General features: G+C 41.4%; 1 protein-coding gene across 1 annotated transcript in view; it reads left to right on the plus strand.

The window, feature by feature from the left end:
• Nid1 (nidogen 1) overlaps positions 1-20167 on the plus strand; it is a 109148-nt gene that overhangs the window by 72734 nt on the left and 16247 nt on the right. Inside the window, exons 13-15 of the mRNA XM_004662185.2 lie at positions 7465-7692; positions 9314-9486; positions 11602-11728. Of these exons, the coding sequence (XP_004662242.2) occupies positions 7465-7692; positions 9314-9486; positions 11602-11728 (528 nt within the window). The remainder of the gene's footprint in view (positions 1-7464; positions 7693-9313; positions 9487-11601; positions 11729-20167) is intronic.

A 20167-nucleotide genomic window follows, 5' to 3' on the forward strand; every position in this document is an offset into this window, starting at 1 on the left:
ACAGTAAGTGGTTAATAACTATTCAAATGTCAACCCCCTCCCTAGTCTGTGAATGCATTGAGGACAGGAGGCACATGCATTTTATTTTTGTTCCCAGTGCCCAGGGGAGTATGTGGCCCCCACCAGGGCTCATAGCTATGTACAATTATTGGGAAAGAGATGAGCAACAGTTTCCATTCTTGCTAGCAGTGGGAGAAGGCATTTTCCTACCTTCTCACTAGTGGTAGTTTAAAAAATATTGTTGATATAAGCCAGGCATGGTGGCTCATGTCTTTAATCCCAGCACTCGGGAGGCAGAGGTAGGAGGATCACGACAGTTACAGGCCACCCAGAGACTACATAGTGAATTTCAAGTCAGCCTGAGCTAGAGTGAGACCGTACCTTGAAAAATCAAAACAAAAAAAAGAAATAAATAAAACAAATACATGGTTGGTATAAAAGAAGAAAGTGTCTAATTAAAGTTTAAAATTTGATATGTAATAGTATATTTTGCTAAATCAAATTATTTTCTTCTGCTTAGAACAGGGGTCAGCAAACTATAGTCCACTGGTCAAGACTAGACTACTGTCTTTGTAAATAAAGTTTTATTGGGTTACAACTATGCTCAATACATAATGCATTCTTTGTGGTTGCTTTCATGTTACAAATATAGAGTTTAGTACTTTTTTTTAAAAGATATTTATTTGCAAGCAGAGACAGACCAAATGGGTGCTCCAGGGCTTCTAGCTGCTACAAAAGAACTCCACATGCATGTGCCACTTTGTGCATTTGGCTTTATGTGGGTACTGGAGAATTTAACTCTGGGCTGTTAGGCTTTGCAGGCAAGGGCTTAAATGCTGAGCCATCTCCCCAGCCCAGAGTTTAGTATTTTTAAGAGATCCACAATGCTACAGAAAAGGAAATACCTTACTCTCCAGCCTGTGACATAAATGTTTGCTAGCCCTTGGTGTACAAGGATTCAAGCCAGCCAACCTTTTGTTCCTGAAATGTGGGTAATAACTGCAGCATTGCCCACAGATTTTGATGGGTAGTGTATGTAGAGAAGAGTTCATGGCCATTTGAGTCAAGTGAGGCATTCCAACAGCTATTAAAACAACTAGTGTTCATTATTTCTGTGGGCTGGCTTTGTGTTTCCAGTTCAAAGAGAAGCAGATGTTTCAGTCTCTGTTTCTGTTTTCTTTTAGCCTGACACTTTGCCCTGTCTTTCAGGCTCTGTTTACTAAACAGAAACAAATCCAGACCTGTAAGTTGGGATGCAAAATGGGACAATGATAATATTAATAAGACCCATTTTCCCAGATTGTTTATGCATTTCATCCTGTTCCCTGAAGAAATCCAACATCTGGCTCTATACCCAAAAGTGAACATGCACTAGAAATGTGCAAGAATGTTTGTTTTGTATTATTTGTAATCAAAAAGTCTAAATGACTAGCAATAGGAGTGATAGACAGATGGCTTTTGCCTCAATTATACAATGAAACAATGGTCAGAAATCAAAATGAGCAAAGTACAGTTAATAGATAAATCTTAAAAGCATAATGTTGAATAAAAATATGTTACAGCATATATACAGTTGATCTTATAAATATAAAATAGAAACCTTTATAAATATAAATGTGTGTGTAAGAAAATATGAATTTCAATATGAGACTAAGAAACAGTAAGCTCAGGGCTGGGGTGTAACTCAGTAGTAGGGTGCTTGCCTAGTGTGCACAAGGCCATAGGTTGAATCTGTACCACTACAAAAAAAAACCCAAAACCAGCAAGCTCAAAACAGAAGTTACCTCTCTGATTAGGAGAGGGGATTGAGGCGGGGGTGGCATGTGCAGTGTTGTGTTCTGCTTAGACTGCTGTAGCAGCATGCCATGGGCTGAGTGGCTTATACACAGTAGAAGTTGTGAAGGTTGGGAAATCCAAGCTCTATATGCTAGAATTCATTCTGGTGAGGGCCAATTTCCGCACTCACAGATAGCCAGTATGAGTGACTATTCTTGTTAGGTGACAAAATACCTAACAAAAGCAACTTAGGAAGGAAGAAAGGGCTTATCTCGGCCCACGGGTTAAAGTCCATCATGGCAAGGAAGGCATGGTAGTGGAAGCATGAGGTAGCTGCTCCCATTATTTCCACAGTCAGGAAGCAGAAAGAGATGAATTCTAGAGCTTGGCTCACTTTCTCCTTTTTATTTGATCTGGGACTTTGGCGCATGGGATGGTGCCATCCCACTTCAAGGGTGAGTCTTTCCTCTTTAGTCCATCTGAAAACACTCTCACAGTCATGCCTAGAGATGTGTCTCCTAGGTAATTCCAAAATCCAATCAATTTGATAATGAAGATTCACCATCACACCATATGTCTTGTAGCAATTCCCTCATGTCAGAATGAGTGATGGTCTATCTTGGGTGTCTTTATACTCACAATCCCATACACTGTGGCCCTACCCTCATTGTCTAATCACCTTCTCAAGGCCCTACCCTCTAAAACATCACCTTCATGGTTCACAGAGATCAGCCCATAACATATGAGCTATAGTTCTATTTCTTATATTTTTATTCTGGACAAGAAGCAGCTTGTCTGAGATCTTGTTTTCCTCACTAGAAACAAGCCCGGGAAATGTATCTTTCTGACCCCACTGTCCCAACCCCATCCACCAGGCTTTGATGCAAAATTCCCTAGAGAATGAGTCTTCAAGCCCCAGGCTACTCCCACTGACTTCTGGCCAGGCTAAGCATCCATCCCAGAAGACCCATGAAGCTTCAACTTTCCATAAACACTGTTGAAATTCTGTTTCCTGAGTCAGAATTGGGGTTTTCCTTCCTTCCTATAAGTTCAAGCTACCTTGACTGAAAGTTTCACTGTTGATATCCAGCACCACGTTCACCCAAAAGTGTCTGTCTGTCAGTTTCATACAATGGAATACCCATGACTCTTAAAAGTTCTGCTTGGCTGACAGAACAAGAGTTCATTGTTACAGCTGGAATAGCAAGTGGGTGCAGAAAATTGATGAGAAGATGAACTATCTGGGTGTTCAGTCACTTGTGTGTGTTGATAAAATGTGTATGTCACTGTTACTTATGTTTTTGTTGCTTTGTTGATATACCTGAACAAAGAACCTTGTTTGGTCTCACAGTTTGAGGTGCTGCAGTCCATCATGGTGGGGGGCAGTGGCGCTGTCGGGAGGCAGATGGGATGAATGCTGGAGCTTAGCTCACTTTCTCACTATTCAGTTTGGATCCTCAGCCCATGGTATAGTGCCTCCTGCATTCAGTTAAGCTTCTCTGAAAACACTCTCACAGGCATACCCACAGGTGTGTCTCCTAGATGGTTCCAAATCCAGTCAAGCTGACAGTGGAGATCAGCCATCACAATCATCAGTGATGGAAATGTTCACTGCGCATGAGCCTTCCCGGCCTTGTGTGTGTAGACAGAAACCCAAGGCCAGAAAGGGCAGAAGCTGGATCAGGAATCCAAAGATTGTAATTCTGATTTTTGCTGAGTCATTTCTATTGCTGTGGGCTGGAGATATCTCTTAATTCCTTTGAGCTTCAATTATCTCCTTTGTGTGTTTTTTTTTTTTTTAAAGATTCTAAGATAGGGAGTTGTGGCTGATTGGTTAAGGTAATGGGCTTGAAAAACAGATTCCAATGCAGAGCTTTACATGAAATACACACACACACACACACACACACACACACACACACACACACACATATCAATGGGGACAATGAATATGGAAACTCTCAAATCTAAGTTTTGAGGCAGTAAACAAGTTTTATATTCAACAGCATACAAAACCAACATTTTGATTCTAACCAGATGGCTTATGTATATCTTTGTTTGGCTCTTCCTACATGGAATGTTTTGCTTATTTTTATTTTTGATATTATCCTCTGGGACAAAAGAAAAGCATACAGTTTTTCTTGCCAGGTTCAACAAAAACTTTTCTGGCATGTTAACTGTTGATAGTCAAGGGAGCAATTGTATTAGCAGGTCAACACAAGGATTGGCAATACATACAGAAGGTACATTAACATTCTTGGCTATTGGCTCCCTGAATATCCATGTCTGTCTTGTGAAGGCACATACAGTTCTGAATGAATATTTGGGTGCAAGAGCTTAATGTTCCATCTTTGTGTGTTGTCTCATTTATCAGAATACTACCGACTGGTCATTTGTAGGAAACAGAAATGTATTTGGCTTATGCTTCTGGAGGCTGGGAAGTCCAAGGTTGACTGGAGAGGGCCTTCTTGGTATGTGTATAGGTTTAATGTATGAACTTGCATGTGTGGACACACGTATCCTACATGCATGTGTGCAGAGGCCAGAGGAAGGCACTGGTGTCCTATTCTTCTGCCGTGTTTCCTTGAGGGTTGCTCACTGGGTCTTGAATTGGGAGCTTGATTTTTTACAGTGAGAGTGGTTGACCAGAGAGACCCTGCACCTAGTTCTCATGTCTCTACCCCACTTAGTGCTACAGCTGCAGGCATGTAAGGCTATGCCTGCCTTCTTAGGCTGCTGCTGGGAATTGAACTCACATCTTCATGCTTATACAGAAAGTGCTCTTACTCACTGAGCCATCTCACTAGTCCTATTTGGGGCCTTCTGGTGGCTTATATGATGGCAAGAGGCATTATGTGGGAGAGACAGAGAGAGAGAGGGAGAGAGAATAGGGCCAAAATCATCCTTTTATATCAGAAATCCATTCCCACAATGACAGCATTAATCCATTCATGATGACAGGACCATTGTGACTCTGTCTTCAGGGTCCCACCTCTCAATGCAGTTGCACTGAGGGTTAAGTTTCCAACCAGTGGCTTTTGGAAACACATTCAGGTCCTAACACTTGTCATAGTCCACTGGTTGAGAGGCTGGTGGCTGCTGCCTTTCCTTCTCGAGCACAGGGAAGTCTCCTTACTTCGCATCGTTGCATGCAATTACCTTTCCCTTTGCTGTGACCAATACCTGACGAAAGCAACTTTCAGAGGAAGGGTTAGCTTTGGCTCCCAGCTCTAGGAGATATGGTCCATTGTCGTGTGGAAGGCATGGTTTCAGGACTGTGAAGCAGCTGGTCACATTGCACCACAGTGAGGAAGCAGAGAGTGATGAATGCCAGTGTTCAGCTAGTCTCCTTTTTGTGCATGGGATGGTGCCACCCTTCCATATTTAGGGTGGGTCCTCCTACTTCAACTAACCTAGTATAGAAAATCCTTCCTAGACATGCTCAGAAATTTGTTTCTGTGGTGATTCTAAATCATGTCAGAGCTGATAACTGAGATTAACCATCACAATCATGGACTCACTCAAGCTAATGTCAAAAAGTGGCAGATCTGAGATACAAATTTCCATAGTTATGTAATATAGGTTATCACAATATATTTTATTAACTCATACACATAAATTTCTCTCTGATATAAAGTGCAGTGTCATAGAGCAAAGCTTGGTTACTATTATCCCTATAGGCTGAATCTATGTGCTCTTCATTTGTAAATAATAGTTTTATTAGAATACAGCCACATCCATTCATTTAAGCATCAAACATGGCTGTTCTCGCCATACTACCACAAAGTTGGATGATTGTGACAGTCCGTGTATGGTCCACAAAGCCTGCAAGCTGGTCAAGCCGTGCCCTGAGCTCTTTAATTACAATCTCCTTGTTATCCTAACAGGCCCTGAAGCCTGTGCTCTCCTCTCCTCTCCTCTCCTCTCCTCTCCTCCCCTGCCCTGTGGAGAAAAGCTCCTGTCTGTCTCCTCACTCACTTCCCTCCTGGCTGTTGCCCGCTAAGGGGAAGTCTGCAGGGGCTTATGTGTGCCCAGCCTAGTCGTGTGTTCTCAGTATAGGTGAAAAGCCAGTGTTCACCTTCTCAGAGCCAAGAGTCTGCTCAGGAAACAGAGAGCAGACCCTTTCAGTCATGAGACCCTAGGGTCCCAGGCCTTAGGGTATCATTGGGGTGATTCAGAGGGCTGAGGGAGCTCACCTGTCCCCTGGGCCCATCCTCCAGGGGCTGAGAAGTCTTTCTGCAGGAAGATGGCATATCAGCCAATTCTTGGAGGATTGACCAGGTAAAGAGCAAAAGGGTGTTGGAGGATGTCATCACAAAACCAGCACATGGAAAGCCTGGAAGGAAGAGGCAACAGGATACAGATGGATCCAGCTCTTAGCAGCAGTGACAGGGAGAATGGAGACTTTCATCAGCATCTGTGTGTCACTTTGTGTGGTAGGACTCCAGAGAAAAGAAACCCAGTTGCAACTCTGCCTGTGGTTGGGTTGGGTTGGCTGTGTTGTGGTCTTGTTTTGAGATAGGGTCTTATTTTAACTTGCAGTTCTTCTGCCTCAGCTTCCCCAAGTGCCATGGTTACAGGCATGCACCATGGCCCAGCTACCTAAGCTTCTTATATACAAGTATATTCTGTGCTTTGGAATCTGAGTTACACAACTTAAAGGCCAGCTTTAATGCCAAACAGAACATAAATAAAGGGAAACATGCACAAATGATGAGCCCTTTGTGGTCTTTGTTCCCCAGACTCTTTGTTCATGAGAGAGTGGATCATCTGCAAGAAGCTTGAGAGGGTACAAAGGCCACATTTAAAACAAATGCAAAATTCCTCAGAGCAAAATCCCGTAGCCATCAAGGGACACATGAATAAACTATGGGGCCTTTGCATATAGTGCAATATTATTCAGCTGCAGAAAGGAAGGAAGGGCGGATGGACTCTACAGGGAGGACAAGTCATAAGGACCTTCTGCTAAGGGAAGAAACCCAGACTCAAGGCCATATGAACAATTCCACTTACATGAAATATGCACAATAGGTAAACCCACAGAGACAGGATGAAGATTGGGGGTGATGAGGGACCAGAAGGAAAGGGAAATGGGAACAGCTGTGCACGGATTTCCTTTGGGGGTGATATAAACATTTCAGGTCTATACAGTGGCCATAGCTGGATGTCAATGTGCCAAATGCCACTGAATTGTTAAAGTGACTCATTTTATGTTATGTCAATTTTGTCTCAAGTTTTTTTTTTAATATTCTTAGGGAAGAAATTCTAAATATTTTACCAGTTAAATCCACTAGGTCATAATGATATTTTTTGTTTATTTTCCTTATGTTTTTCTAAGACATGGTCTTATGTCTCCAGACTGGCCTTGGACTCATGGTGTCCAAGGATGACCTTGAACAAAAAGAGGATCAGAAGATCTTCTGCCTCTGCCTCCTAAGTGTAGCGCATAGGCATATGTCACCTGCCCAGTTTATTCATTCCTGGGGATTAGATCCAAGGCCTTGCACATGCTAAACAAGTACTTTGCAATTGAGGCCCAGTCCCAACCCTCATAATGATGTTTTCAATTCGAAAATGTGGATCATGCTCAATGATGGACAGAATACCCACCATCCACATTTGGCAAGTGGTAGTCTGTGCACATCGAATATAGCTCAGCTGATGCCTCCTTTTGCTTGTCATCAACAGAGGTGGAGAAAACCCGCTGCCAGCAGGAGAGAGAGCACATCCTTGGAGCGGCAGGGGCAACGGACGCACAGCGGCCCAGCCTGCTGGGGATGTTTGTCCCTGAGTGTGATGAGCATGGGCAGTATGTGCCCACCCAGTGCCATGGCAGCACTGGCTACTGCTGGTGTGTGGACCGCGATGGCCGCGAGCTGGAGGGCACCAGGACCAGGCCCGGGATGAGGCCCCCGTGTAAGTAGGTGGCAGTCATGCAGGCTCGGGGACCCGAGTGACAAATGCCTGCATGGTTGCTGCTCATTTCTTTTCGCATGTGACCTTGGCGTGCTCATGTTGCCTTTACCTTCCTCCCACCACCCTTTGTCTCCTTACTTCTTCCTCATCCTCCTATTGACTTCTCTCCATTCCTGTGCATACACATGCTCTGTGCGAAAGTCCAGCTAGGCCTGAGGTCAGGGCAGGGATGCTGGGACCTTCTGGCCCTTCCCAAAGCCTGTTTGCTCTTGTGGTGGTACATGTTCCTGTCTTTTCAACACACATTCCTTTATAGCAGGGCTATAGGACCTTTTGTTTTTTGAGACAAGATTTCATGTTCAAAGTTGGCCTTGAATTTGATACATAGCTACATAGCAAAGGATGACCTTGAACTCCTGATCTTCCTTTCTTCCTGTGTCCACCTCCCAAGTATAGGTGTGTACCACCATGCCCACCCAGCCAGGTCAATTACTTCAAGGAAAAAAAAAATAAAAATAACACAAAGGTTTTTGTGAGCTGTTTGTAAACTGCCTTTGTCCTCACAGTGAGAAGGTCCAGTGCTGAGGCAGAGATGTTGTGTGAGGTGGAGAGAGAGAGAGAGAATACGCATGAGAGAATGGCTGTGCCAGGGCCTCTTGCTGCTGTCAATGAACTCCAGATGCATATGCCACTTTGGGCATTTGGCTTTACATGGGTACTAGGGAATTAAACCCAGGCCAATAGGCTTTGCAAGCAAGTGCTTTTAACCACTGAGCAATCTCTCCAACCCTTATTCTTTTTGTTTACTTGTTTGTTTGTATTTTGGAGACTGTTTGTGTATGTGGGCCAGGCTGGCCTAAACTCTCTATCCTTCTGAAGCTCACCCTCCCAACTGCTGGGATTGTAAGTGTGCCACAGTATACCTGGCCAACTCTCTTTAGAAGCCTAGAGAAGCCCAGGCAGGTGCTAGTGTGGGTAGTCAGGTGACATCTGGCTAACACTCCTGTCTGGCAGTGCAGGCTGCCCATCCTCCACTAGGGCTCCTCTGTTGAGGCAGTCAGAGCTGAGGCCAGTTGGTAGGAGGGGAGGCTACATTTGCTTGCAGATGAGCCCCTGGCCAATTTGTTGGTCTTGAAAGCCCAGAGAGATGTGCTTCTGCTGGTACGACTGATGCTGCCTCTCCCATGGCAATGGGCAGGGCTCCTGGGATGAGTTTCTCCATCCGGCGTTAAGAAGCATGCCGCTTCCTGCAGGCAGGGATGTCAGGGCCGGAGCTGCTGGCACCACTGCTGTCATTACTGCTGGGGCTATTGCTGCTCAACTTTTGCCTTGCCTTTTCTTCACAAATACCCTTTACTGACTGTAGGCTTTGGCCTCTGGAGCTTCCAGACAGATATGGGTGGCTGGCCATGCAGTTTATAATGCTGTAAACATGATAATACCTGGAATACAGGTGCATGTATGGATGTCCACACAGGCACATGAACACACTTGCACATTATTCACATGTGCACATGTACACATGTGTATACATGTATGTGTATGTACATATGTGAACGTTCGTACCTGTGCTTTTCTGATATACAAAACCTTCATTCATGGACCATCTCCTGCCCCCTAGGTCTAAGTACAGTGGCTCCCCCGATTCACCATGGACCTGCAGTGCCTACCGCTGTCATCCCCCTGCCTCCTGGGACCCATTTACTCTTTGCCCAAACTGGGAAGATCGAGCGCCTCCCCCTGGAGGGAAACACTATGAAGAAGACAGAAGCAAAGGCGCTGCTCCATGTCCCTGTGAGTACCAGAGGGCTGGCTGTGGTGACAGCTCCAGCTCCCCTGGCCTGAGAACTCTGAGAGATGATAGCTTGATATGATAGATACCAAGTACTATCTATATTTATAGCCTAATGTAATATAATGTATATAATATAAATTTAATAGATAGCCCACTCCTAAATAAATCACAAATGTCTAACATATTTCTATTTATGACATACTGTAACAAATTTATATGCATACTTCTATGAGATGGAGGTCCTTGTCTGTTCTGGAAGCTTAATCTGACAGGTGAGCTTATTCAGAAAAACTTACAGATAGGTTTCCTGATTTCTTTAAGGGGCCTTATAGACTCAGTATTTAATATTTACCTATGGTAGAGGTCTAGTTGAGTTTTATTTCTATGTTTATACAGATGGTATAGCACTGTTTGTTGAGACAAGGATATTTCCCCCATGGCATCTTGGTGCCCTTGTCAAAATACCATTTACAGTATAGGACAGGGCCTGTTTTCTTGGGCACTCAGTTCTGGTGTGTGTTTCCCCAGGGAACCTGGCACTGTCTGTCCTACTTAGTCTTGATTATAGTAAGCATCAACGTCAGGAAGAATTGAGTCCCTTTGTAAGACTATTTGGACTATTTTAAAGATTATTTAAATTTTGTTTCATTTTGAAGTAGGAGCCCACTCTATATAGCTCAGGCTGGCCTTTAAGTCACTATGGAGCCAAAGGTGTCCTTGAACCCCTGTTCTCCTGCCCTCCCAGGTGTCCTTGAACCCCTGTTCTCCTGCCCCCCCGCAAGTGCTAGGATTACAGCTGTGAGCGAACACAGCCAGGATTTTTTTTCATTTTCACATAGTGTTCCATTAAAAAAAAAACCAAAAACTTGATGTCTTAGCTCAAGGTAGCACTGAATCTATAACTAATAAGATCTGATAGCTTATCAATATAAAATCTCAGACTCGGTTGACCTAATTTACCTCTTTCTATTGACTTGGGGGATCTTTAATTTTATCTTACAGTGTTTTACAGTTTTCAGGATGGGATCCTGTCTACATAAAAATTTCCATTCTTCAATAGTTATGTTATTTTTTTTCCTTGGGTTTTTCTGAGGTACAGTCATGCTCTAGCCCAGGCTGACCTGGAATTCACTATGTAGTCTCAGGGTGGCCTCCCACCTCTGCCTCCCAGATGCTGGGATTAAAGGCATATATCACCGTGCCGGGCTTCACTAGTTATGTTTTTTGAGGTGACTGTAAACTTTGTTTTTGAAGCTTATCTTCTATTTGTTGCTAGTATATAGAAGTATAGCTTTATATTGACCTTATATTATTCAACCTTACTAGGTTCTGTTTTTAGTTACAATTAACTTATGAATTAATTTTATTTTATGTATTTATTTTTAGAGACAGGGTATCACTATCTTGCCCCTGTTCCATTAACACCAGAGCTCAAATAATCCTCTTGCCTCACCCTTCCTAATTAGCAAGTAACAGGTGCACATCACCATGCTTGGCTAATCAGTTATAATAGCTTTATATGTTTCCTAGTTCTCTACATGAACATAATCATTACTTTACTGAGTAGTTTTACCTTTTTCTTTATAAAATTTATGAATTTTATTTTTTCTTTACAAGCTTCTGGTGGACAGATTTCTTAGACATAGAGAAGCTATGAACCAAATGAGATGTAAATAGGTAGCACACGCTTGGAGTCCCAGCATTCGAGAGGCGGAGGCAGGAGGACTTGCACTGCAGAGCCAGCCTCGGCTGCATTGTGTGAGTCTAGACTGCGCTGCCTGAGACCCTGTCTCACAGACAAAGGAATACTAAATTAGATAATAACAGTTTAAACATTTGTTCCTTGTGAACAACCCTACTAAGAAAATGCAATAATTAGTTAGAAATTAAAGGAACTATATATGCATTCTTACAGTTACATGAGTACATATACAAATATACCTGGAAAGGAATTTTTGAACTATATAGAGTTCCTATAATTCAATAGCAAAAATGTAAATGGACAAAATTAAAATACTAACCAAAGGCATGGAAGCACAAGAAGAGATTCCCACATCATCAGCTACTCACAGGCTTGTGGATAGACTGTTCTCACCATTGGTCCTCACTTCCAGGCAAAAGTCATCATTGGTCTGGCCTATGACTGTGTGGACAAGATGGTTTACTGGACAGACATCAGTGAGCCTTCCATTGGGAGAGCCAGCCTGCATGGAGGAGAACCAACCACCATCATTAGACAAGGTGGGAAAGCAAACATCACCTCTTGTCAGATCTGCTCTGGCAGCCCATGCGGCCCGCACCAGGAGGTGGAGGGTGGAGCAGATGGCTGCTTCCAGCGTACAGTGGTTTGCGAGAGGCCAGGTCCTCGGCTGCAACAAATCACCCTTCTCAACTCCTCTGAAGCATCTTCTGAGGGCGACTTGTATGGTAAATCAGGGACACTCTAGCCTTGGGATAACAGAATTGAAAACCAGGCAAATGCCTTTCTCTGGAAGCTATGTAGTTTGTGTTTGTGAATCACAAGACCAAACTCACAATCCAGAGGGTTTTTTATTTTTGTTTTTTTGATCTGGAAGCCTAAACTTTTTCTATGTATGTATGTATGGCATCTTTCCACTGCAAACAATACTAGATAATTGTGCCACTTTTTTTGGTCAGTTTTTAAAAAATTTTTTTGTTCATTTTATTTATTTATTTGACAGTGAGAGAGAGAGGCCGATAGAGAGAGAGAGAGAGAGAATGGGCGCGCCAGGGCTTCCAGCGACTGCAAACCAACTCTAGACACATGTGCCCCCTTGTGCATCTGGGTAACGTGAGTCCTGGGGAATCGAACCTCGAACTGGGGTCCTTAGGCTTCACAGGCAAGCGCTTAACCACTAAGCCACCTCTCCAGCCCTTTTGTTCAGTTTTTATTTGCATAAATAAATACACACACACATACACACACATATGTAGACAACTTCTATACCATGGTATTTCTCTCCCCCCCCACCTTCCCCTTTATAACTCTGCTCTCCATCATAGCCCCTTCCCCTCTCTATTACTCTCTCATCACCAAATTCTCCTATTAAGAGGGTCTTTTGTAGATATTGCTAGGCACTGCAAAGTCTTGGATATTGAGGCCAATTACTGTCCAGACAGTTGTATGTAAAGAATGGTACCCTTCCTTTAGCTCTTCCATTCTTTCTGCCACCTCTTCTGCAATGGACCCTGAGCCTTGGAGGGTGTGAGATGTTTCAGTGCTGGACACTCCTCTGTCCCTTCTTCTCAGCACTGTTGCTTTTTGGGTCATCCCAGTGGTCATCACCATCTGAAAAGAGAAGCTTCTCTAACCAGCAGTGAGAGTAGCATTAATATATGAACATAAACATTAAGTGTAGTGCTTTCAGGGAAATTTGGTGAGAGTAATATATGCATTTGTCCAGACAGAGCCCCTAAGGCTCATGACCTCCCCTGCCATAGGCTTTTGATTAGGTTTTCAGTACCAGGCATGAATTCCCATAGAGTGGGCCTTCAGTCCAATTAGAGAGCAGTTGGTTTCTCCCAGAGCAGACATGCCACTATTGCACTTGTTCAGTCATTTGGCCTGTCTGGCCAAACTTGAGCCTTCTGTTGTCCATTGTTTTCACCACTGATGACTTCTGTCTGCCATGAGGCTGAATACAGTGCAGCTTTTTTCCAGCTTTCAGTTGGCTGGGCTACAGGGAGGTTTTCTCATCACCACCAGCTTTATTTCTCAGTGACTTTGCCACTCAGGCATGTGAAGTCTTCAGCAATAGGATCTCACCATCTCTTTCTCACAGGAAACCAAGGGCCTTGGCAATAGCCTATAATGTTTTGGAGGCAACAGGGACCTCTCTGGCCAACAAATCACTGGAAGGTATCCCATCCCTGGCACTGAAAATTTTCTACTAACAATATATGGCTTCTGGATGTGCCATTATTCAAGAAAGTAGATTTTCATGTGTCTTATCCAGAATATCTTGACTGTTGATTGACCCACCCCACCCATCTTTTATACAATCCCTTCCCTTGACTTCGCTTAGGCCTTTCCACTCCCTGTAATCTGTTCTTCTACTTACATATATACAATACCATCTCCTTAAGGACTTCCCTCTCCTCCTCCCTTATAGCCTTTTTCTAGCTTATGGGCCTCTGCTACTATCTTTGGTTCCAGCTCACACACAAGTATATACATTTGTAGCTAGGATCCACATATGAGAGAGACATGCAATGTTTGGCTTTCTGGGCCTGGGTTACCTCACTTAGTATAATCCTTTCCAGATCCATTCATTTCCCTGTGAATTTCATAATTTCATTTTTCTTTACTGCTGAATAGAACTGCATTGTGTAAATGTGCCACATCTTTATTATCCATTCATCTGTGGATGGACATCTAGGCTAGTTCCATTTCCTAGCTATTATGAATAGAGCAGCAATAAACATGGTTGTGCAAGTATCTCTAAGGCAGTGAGAAGAGTCATTAAGACACATGCCTAGGAGTGCTATCATATGGCAAATCTATTTTTAGCTGTCTCAAGAACCTCCACACTGATTTCCACAATGGATGTACCAGATTACATTCCCACCAACAGTGTAGAAGGGTTCCTCTTTTTCTGCATCCTCGCCAACATTTATTGTCATTTGTTTTCTTGATGGTAGCCATTCTGACAGGAGAAAGATGGAATCTCAAGGTAATTTCTTAATTTGCATTTCCCTGATGGCTAAGGATGTAGAACACTGGTTTAGATGTTTATATGCCATCTGTATTTCTTCTGATGAGAAGTCTGTATTTAGTTCCATAGCCCATTTTTTAATTGGGTTGTTTGATTTCTTATTCTGGTTTTTGAGTTCTTTATATATTCTGGATATTAATCCCCGGTCAGATGTGTAGGTGGCAAAGATTTTCTCTAATTATGTAAGTTGCCTCTTTGCTCTATTCACAGTGTGCTTTGCTGTACAAGAGCATTGTAATTTCATGAGATCCTAGTGGTTGATTAATGGTTTTATTTTCTGAACAATTGGGGTTATATTCAGAAAGTCATTACCTATGCCAATATGTTGAAGGGTTTACCCTACCTTTTCTGTGATCAATTTCAGAGTTTCAGGTTTGATATTAAGGTCCATGATCCACTTGGATTTGATTCTTGTTTATGGAAAAAGACAAGGATTTATTTTCATCTTTCTACATATAGAGATCCAATTTTCCCAGCACCACTTCTTGAAGAGGGTGCCTTTTCTCCAATGAATATTTCTATCAAAAATCAGATGGCTGTAGCTGCCTGGATTAACATCTGGGTTCTCTATTCTGTTCCATTGATCTACATGTCTGTATTTTGTGCCAATACCATGCTGGTTTTGTTACTGTGCCTTTGTAATATAGCTTAAAATCAGGTATGGTGATACCACCAGCCTTATTTTTGTGGCTCAAAATCGTTTTATCTAATTGAGAGGTTTTTTTGTGTGCTTCCAAATGAATTATAGGATTGTTTGTTCTATTTCTGTGAAGAATGCTATTGGAATTTTAATGGGAATTGCATTAAATGTGTAGATTGCTTTTGGTAAGATCATCATTTTCACAATATTGATTCTTCCTATCCAAGAACATGGAACGTCTTTCCATTTCCTTGTGTCTTCTGCAATTTCTTGCTTAAGTGTTTTAAAGTTCTCATTGTAGAGATCCTTTACTTGCAAATGTGAATGGAAGAGATTCCCTGATATCATCCTCTGCTAGTATATAGGAAAGCTACTGATTTCTGTGTATTTATTTTGTATCCTGCTATGTTGCTAAAAGTGTTTACCAGCTCTAACAGTTTGCTGGTAGAGTTTTTAGGGTATTTTATGTATCGAATCATACCAACTGCAAATAGTGATAATTTGCTCTCTTCCTTTCCAATTTGTATCCCTTTTATGAGTGTCTCTTTCCCTACTGCTATAGCTAAGACTTCCAGTACTACATTAAATAAAAGTGGTAACAGTGGACATCCTTGTTTTGTTCCTGAATTTAGTGTAAAAGCTTCAAGTTTTTCTCCATTTAGTATTTTGTTGGCTGTAGGTTTGTCATAAATAGCTTCTATTATGTTGAGATATGTTCCTTCTTTTCCCAGTTTCTGTAATATTTTTACATGAAGGGATGTTGGATTTTGTCAAATGCCTTTTCTGCATCTATTGATATGATTGTGTCATTTTTGTCCTTCAGACCATTCATATGATGTAATACATTTATCGATTTGCATATGTTGAATCATCCCTTCATCCCTGGGATAAAGCCAACTTGGGCAAGGTGAATAATCTTTTTGATATATTGTTGTATTCTGTTTGCCAATATATTTTTTAGAATTTTTGTATCAATGCTTATGAGGGAGATTGGTCTATAATTTTCTATTGTTGTTTTGTCTTTGTCTGGTTTTGTTATGAGGGTGATTCTGGCTTCATAGGAGGAGTTTGGTATAATTCCTTCCTTTTCTATTTTATGGAAAAGTTTGAGAAGCAGTGGTATTAGTTCTTCCATGAAGGTCTGGTAAAATTCACTAGTGAATTCATCTGGGCCTAGACATTTTTGGTTGGGAGCCATTTTATACCTGCTTGGATCTCTGTATTTGTTATAGGTCTATTTAAGTGGTTTTTCTCATCTTGATTTAATTTTGGTAAGTCATATGAATCAAGGAAATCATCCATTTCTTAGATTTTCAGACTAAGAGACATATATATTCTTAAAGTATATCCTTATAATTTGCTGAATTTCTTTGGTATCTGATATAATGGAGCCTTTTTCACCTCTAATCTTATTAATTTTTGTCTCTTCTTTCTTTCTTCTGGTCAAATTTGCTAAGGTTTTATCAATCTTTTTTATCCTTTCAAAGAACCAACTCTCCATTTCATTGATTCTTTGGATTGTTTTTTTGGATTCTATTTCATTAATTTCTGCCCTAATCTTTAATATTTCTTCTTGCCTACTTAGTTTTGGTTTGCCTTGTTCTTCTTTTTCCAAGGTCTTAAGGTGAAACATTAAATTGTTTATTTGTGAACTCTCTAATTTCTTAATATAGTTGCCGGGCGTGGTGGCGCACGCCTTTAATCCCAGCACTCGGGAGGCAGAGGTAGGAGGATTGCCATGAGTTCAAGGCCACCCTGAGATGACAGAGTTAATTCCAGGTCAGCCTGGACCAGAGTGAGACCCTACCTCGAAAAACCAAAAAAAAAAAAAAAAAAAAAAATTTCTTAATATAGGCACTTAGAGCTATAAATTTCCCTCTTAGGACTGCCTTCATTGTGTCCCAAAAGTTATGGTATGTTCTATTATCATCATCATCATTTGCGTCTATGAATTTATTGATTTCCTTTTTGATTTCTTCAATGACCCACTGATCATTCAATAGTGTACTGTTTAGTCTCCATGAGTTTCTGTATGCTCTGTAATTTTTCTTATTGCTGATTTGCAGTTTAATCTCATTGTGGTCAGATAGGATATAAAGGATTGTTTCAATTTTCCTGTATTTGTTGAGATTTGCTTTGTGTCCTAATATATGATCTATTTTAATGAATGTTCCATGTGCTGCTGATAAAAATGTATATTCTGCAGCATTTGGATGGAATATTCTATAGATTTCTGTTATATCCTTTTTTCCATGACATCATTTAATTCAGATGTCTCTCTGTTTATTTTTTGCTGGGATGACCTGTCAATTGATGAAAGTGGGATATTGAAGCCACCCACTTCAGTTGTGTTTGATGTTATCTGTGACCTTATGTCTAATATTGTTTGTTTGATGAAACTGGGAGCCCCCATGTTAGGTGCAAATATGTTTAGGATTGTAATGTCCTCCAATTGGAATGTTCCTTTAATCAATATAAAGTGACCTTATTTATCTTTCCTCACTAATGTTCATTTGAAGTCTATCCTGTCAGATATTAGGATAGAAACCCCTGGTTTTTTCATAGGCCCATTTGCTTGAAATACTGTTTTCCATTCTTTCACCCTAAGACAGTTTCTATCTTTTATTGAGAGATGAGTTTCCTGGAGGCAACAAATGGCAGGATCCTGACTTTTAATCCACTCTGCAAGCTGGTGTCTTTTGGCTGGGGCATTGAGACCACTGATATTAAGAGTTATTATTGAAAGGTATGCATTTACTTATTTATTTATTTTTTATTGTAGTGTTTCCTGTTTTCCCTTTACTTGTTTCTTTTAACTGTTATTAGAGTGTGGTTTATTTTTATTTCTTCTCTTTCCTCCTGTGCGTGTTTTGCTTTCTCTTCAGCATGAAGAATTCCTTCAAGTATTTTCTGTAGAGCTGGTTTAGTTGTCATAAATTCCTTTAGCCTGTTTTTGTTGTGGAATGTCCTTACTTCTCCATCAATTTGAATAGATAGCTTTGCAGGATAAAGTAATCTTGGTTGACAGTTGTTATCTTTCAGAACTTGGAATACATCATTCTAAGCCCTTCTGGTCTTTAACGTTTGTGTTGAGTAATCTTCAGTTATACTGATGGACTTGCCTTTGTAGGTGATTTGCTTTTTCTCTCTAACTGCTTTCAATAATTTTCTTTGGTTTGTGTGTTTAGTAGTTTAATTATAACATAGCAAGGAGAGGTTCTTTCCAGGTTTTGTCTGTTTGGTGTTTTAAAAGCTTTGTGTATCTGCATTGGCATTTCGTTCCCAATTTGGGGAAAATTTGTTTCTATGATTTTGTTGAAAACACCTAGTAAGCTTTGGGATGAATTTCTCCTTCTATTATGCCATGAATTCTTATCTTTGATCTTTTCATAGTTTCCTGGATATCTTGAAATCCCATTTACACCTTGCTATTAGCTTGTCTTTTTCTTTTTTGGTTTGTTAGGTCTGCCACCTGATCTAGTTTAGATATTCTGTTCTCTCCTTCATCCATTCTACTGGTGAGACTTTCCATAGAGTTTTTTATTTCACTAACTATATTCTTTAGAGCTAGGATTTCAGCCTGGTTTTTCTTCAGTGTTCCTATTTTCTTACTCATGACTTGTATTGACCTCCTTATTTCATTAAGCTGGCTTCCTGTGTTCTCTTTCAGAAGTTTGTTTTCTTCTTTAATTCCTTTTTTTCTTCTTTGATTCCCCTCATTTCTTCTCTGATTTCTTTGAGCATAGATACCATCATTTTCTTGAAATCTTTGTCAGGCAAAAACAGTCTCATTTCTGATGGATTTATAATTTTTGGTGGGATTGTATTGTCTTGATTCTTTGAGTTTCTTGTATATATTGTAGTGACTTTTGCATCCTGAATTGATTTGATGCTTGGGTTTCCTACTTATCTGCAGTGTTTCCAGAGGTGGCAGTCCACCCCTAAATACCCTCAGGATATGAGTTCAAGGTGCCAGGTGTAGCTCTTGTCCCCCAATCCAGCTGTAGAAGTAATCCTAGGTGTTGAGTTTGCTTGCTAAGCAAGTATTCTAGTGGACTGGGTGGAATAATTTACTGGCAAATTCTAAACTTCAACCGAGCAACAGACACATCAATAAAAACCAGCACAAAGTATGCAATTGTGGGGATTAAAACAAACAGATTGTCATATAAAGCCAAATTCCCTAAGGGTGTGTATTGTTCTACACCCTTAATCTTGTCAGCTGAGAGGTAGAGTTTTCTGTTCTGCATTGGGTTCCAGGTCAACCTGGATCTGTACCAGACTCTGCCCCCAATAATGACAGAAGCAAAAGACAAAGACCCTATATATATGAAAGCATAAAAGGCAACTATATTCAACCCCCAAATACAGGTTATTTGGAAATGATAATGCCAACCAATATAACCTACCCTGACACCCTGACAAGGAAAGAGAGATTAGATCTTCCAATGCAGGCCTATGTACCTTTTTTTTTTTTTTTTTTTTTTTTTGTCAATGTGCCTCAATACCTTTTTGGGTGGCTTCCAATCTCACTAATGCTCAGTGCCCATCTCGATCCCTCTGTGTTGTGCTGTGGAGCTGGAGCTCTGATCAGCTGTGCTGGCTGCGCTGCCACTAGGGGATGAATGCTGGAGGTTCCTGCCTGTGATGGTGGGGCATGGGGAGTTCAGACTTCTGCAGTTACTCACTCAGTTCCACCTGTATCTCTTTTAGTGGTTCTTCGGTTGATCTCAGCTGTCTTTACTTCTGTTTTCTTAACTTTGCAAGGAGGCTGATGAAATTGAAAAATCCCCTTGTTTCGTTCCCTGCTGTTGCAGCTGCGTGGCGTGCCTGATGGGGTGGTGCCGGGCGGGTGCACAGATCCCATGGATTAGGCCATTTTCCTCCTCTTTGGTGAATCTTGGTCTCTCTGGCTTCTCCGCTGTGTTTATAAAAAACCTATATTCCTTCACTTTTCAGAAGAAGAGTGTATTCTGCTGGGGTTTTGCTTAAATCCCCCTGTAGGCTGCTTTGGCATGGCTCCTATGTCGCCATCTTACCCGGAAGCTGTACCACTGTTTGTGTCTGGCACTTATGGGTAATTTGGGAATTGACCCTGGGCTGACAGACTTTGCAAACAAGTGCCTTTAACCACTGACCACTGAGCAATCTTCCTAGCTCCTCATCTAGTATTTTTTTTAATCTGTTTTGTTTTATCAAAGTTGGGTTTCGCTCTTGCCTAGGCCGATGTGGAATTCCCTATGTAGTCTCAGGGTGCCCTTGAACTCACAGTGATCTTCCTACCTCTGCCTCTGGGGTTAAAGG

The sequence above is a fragment of the Jaculus jaculus genome, chromosome 6 (assembly GCF_020740685.1).
Source record: "Jaculus jaculus isolate mJacJac1 chromosome 6, mJacJac1.mat.Y.cur, whole genome shotgun sequence".
Lineage (NCBI taxonomy): Eukaryota > Metazoa > Chordata > Mammalia > Rodentia > Dipodidae > Jaculus > Jaculus jaculus.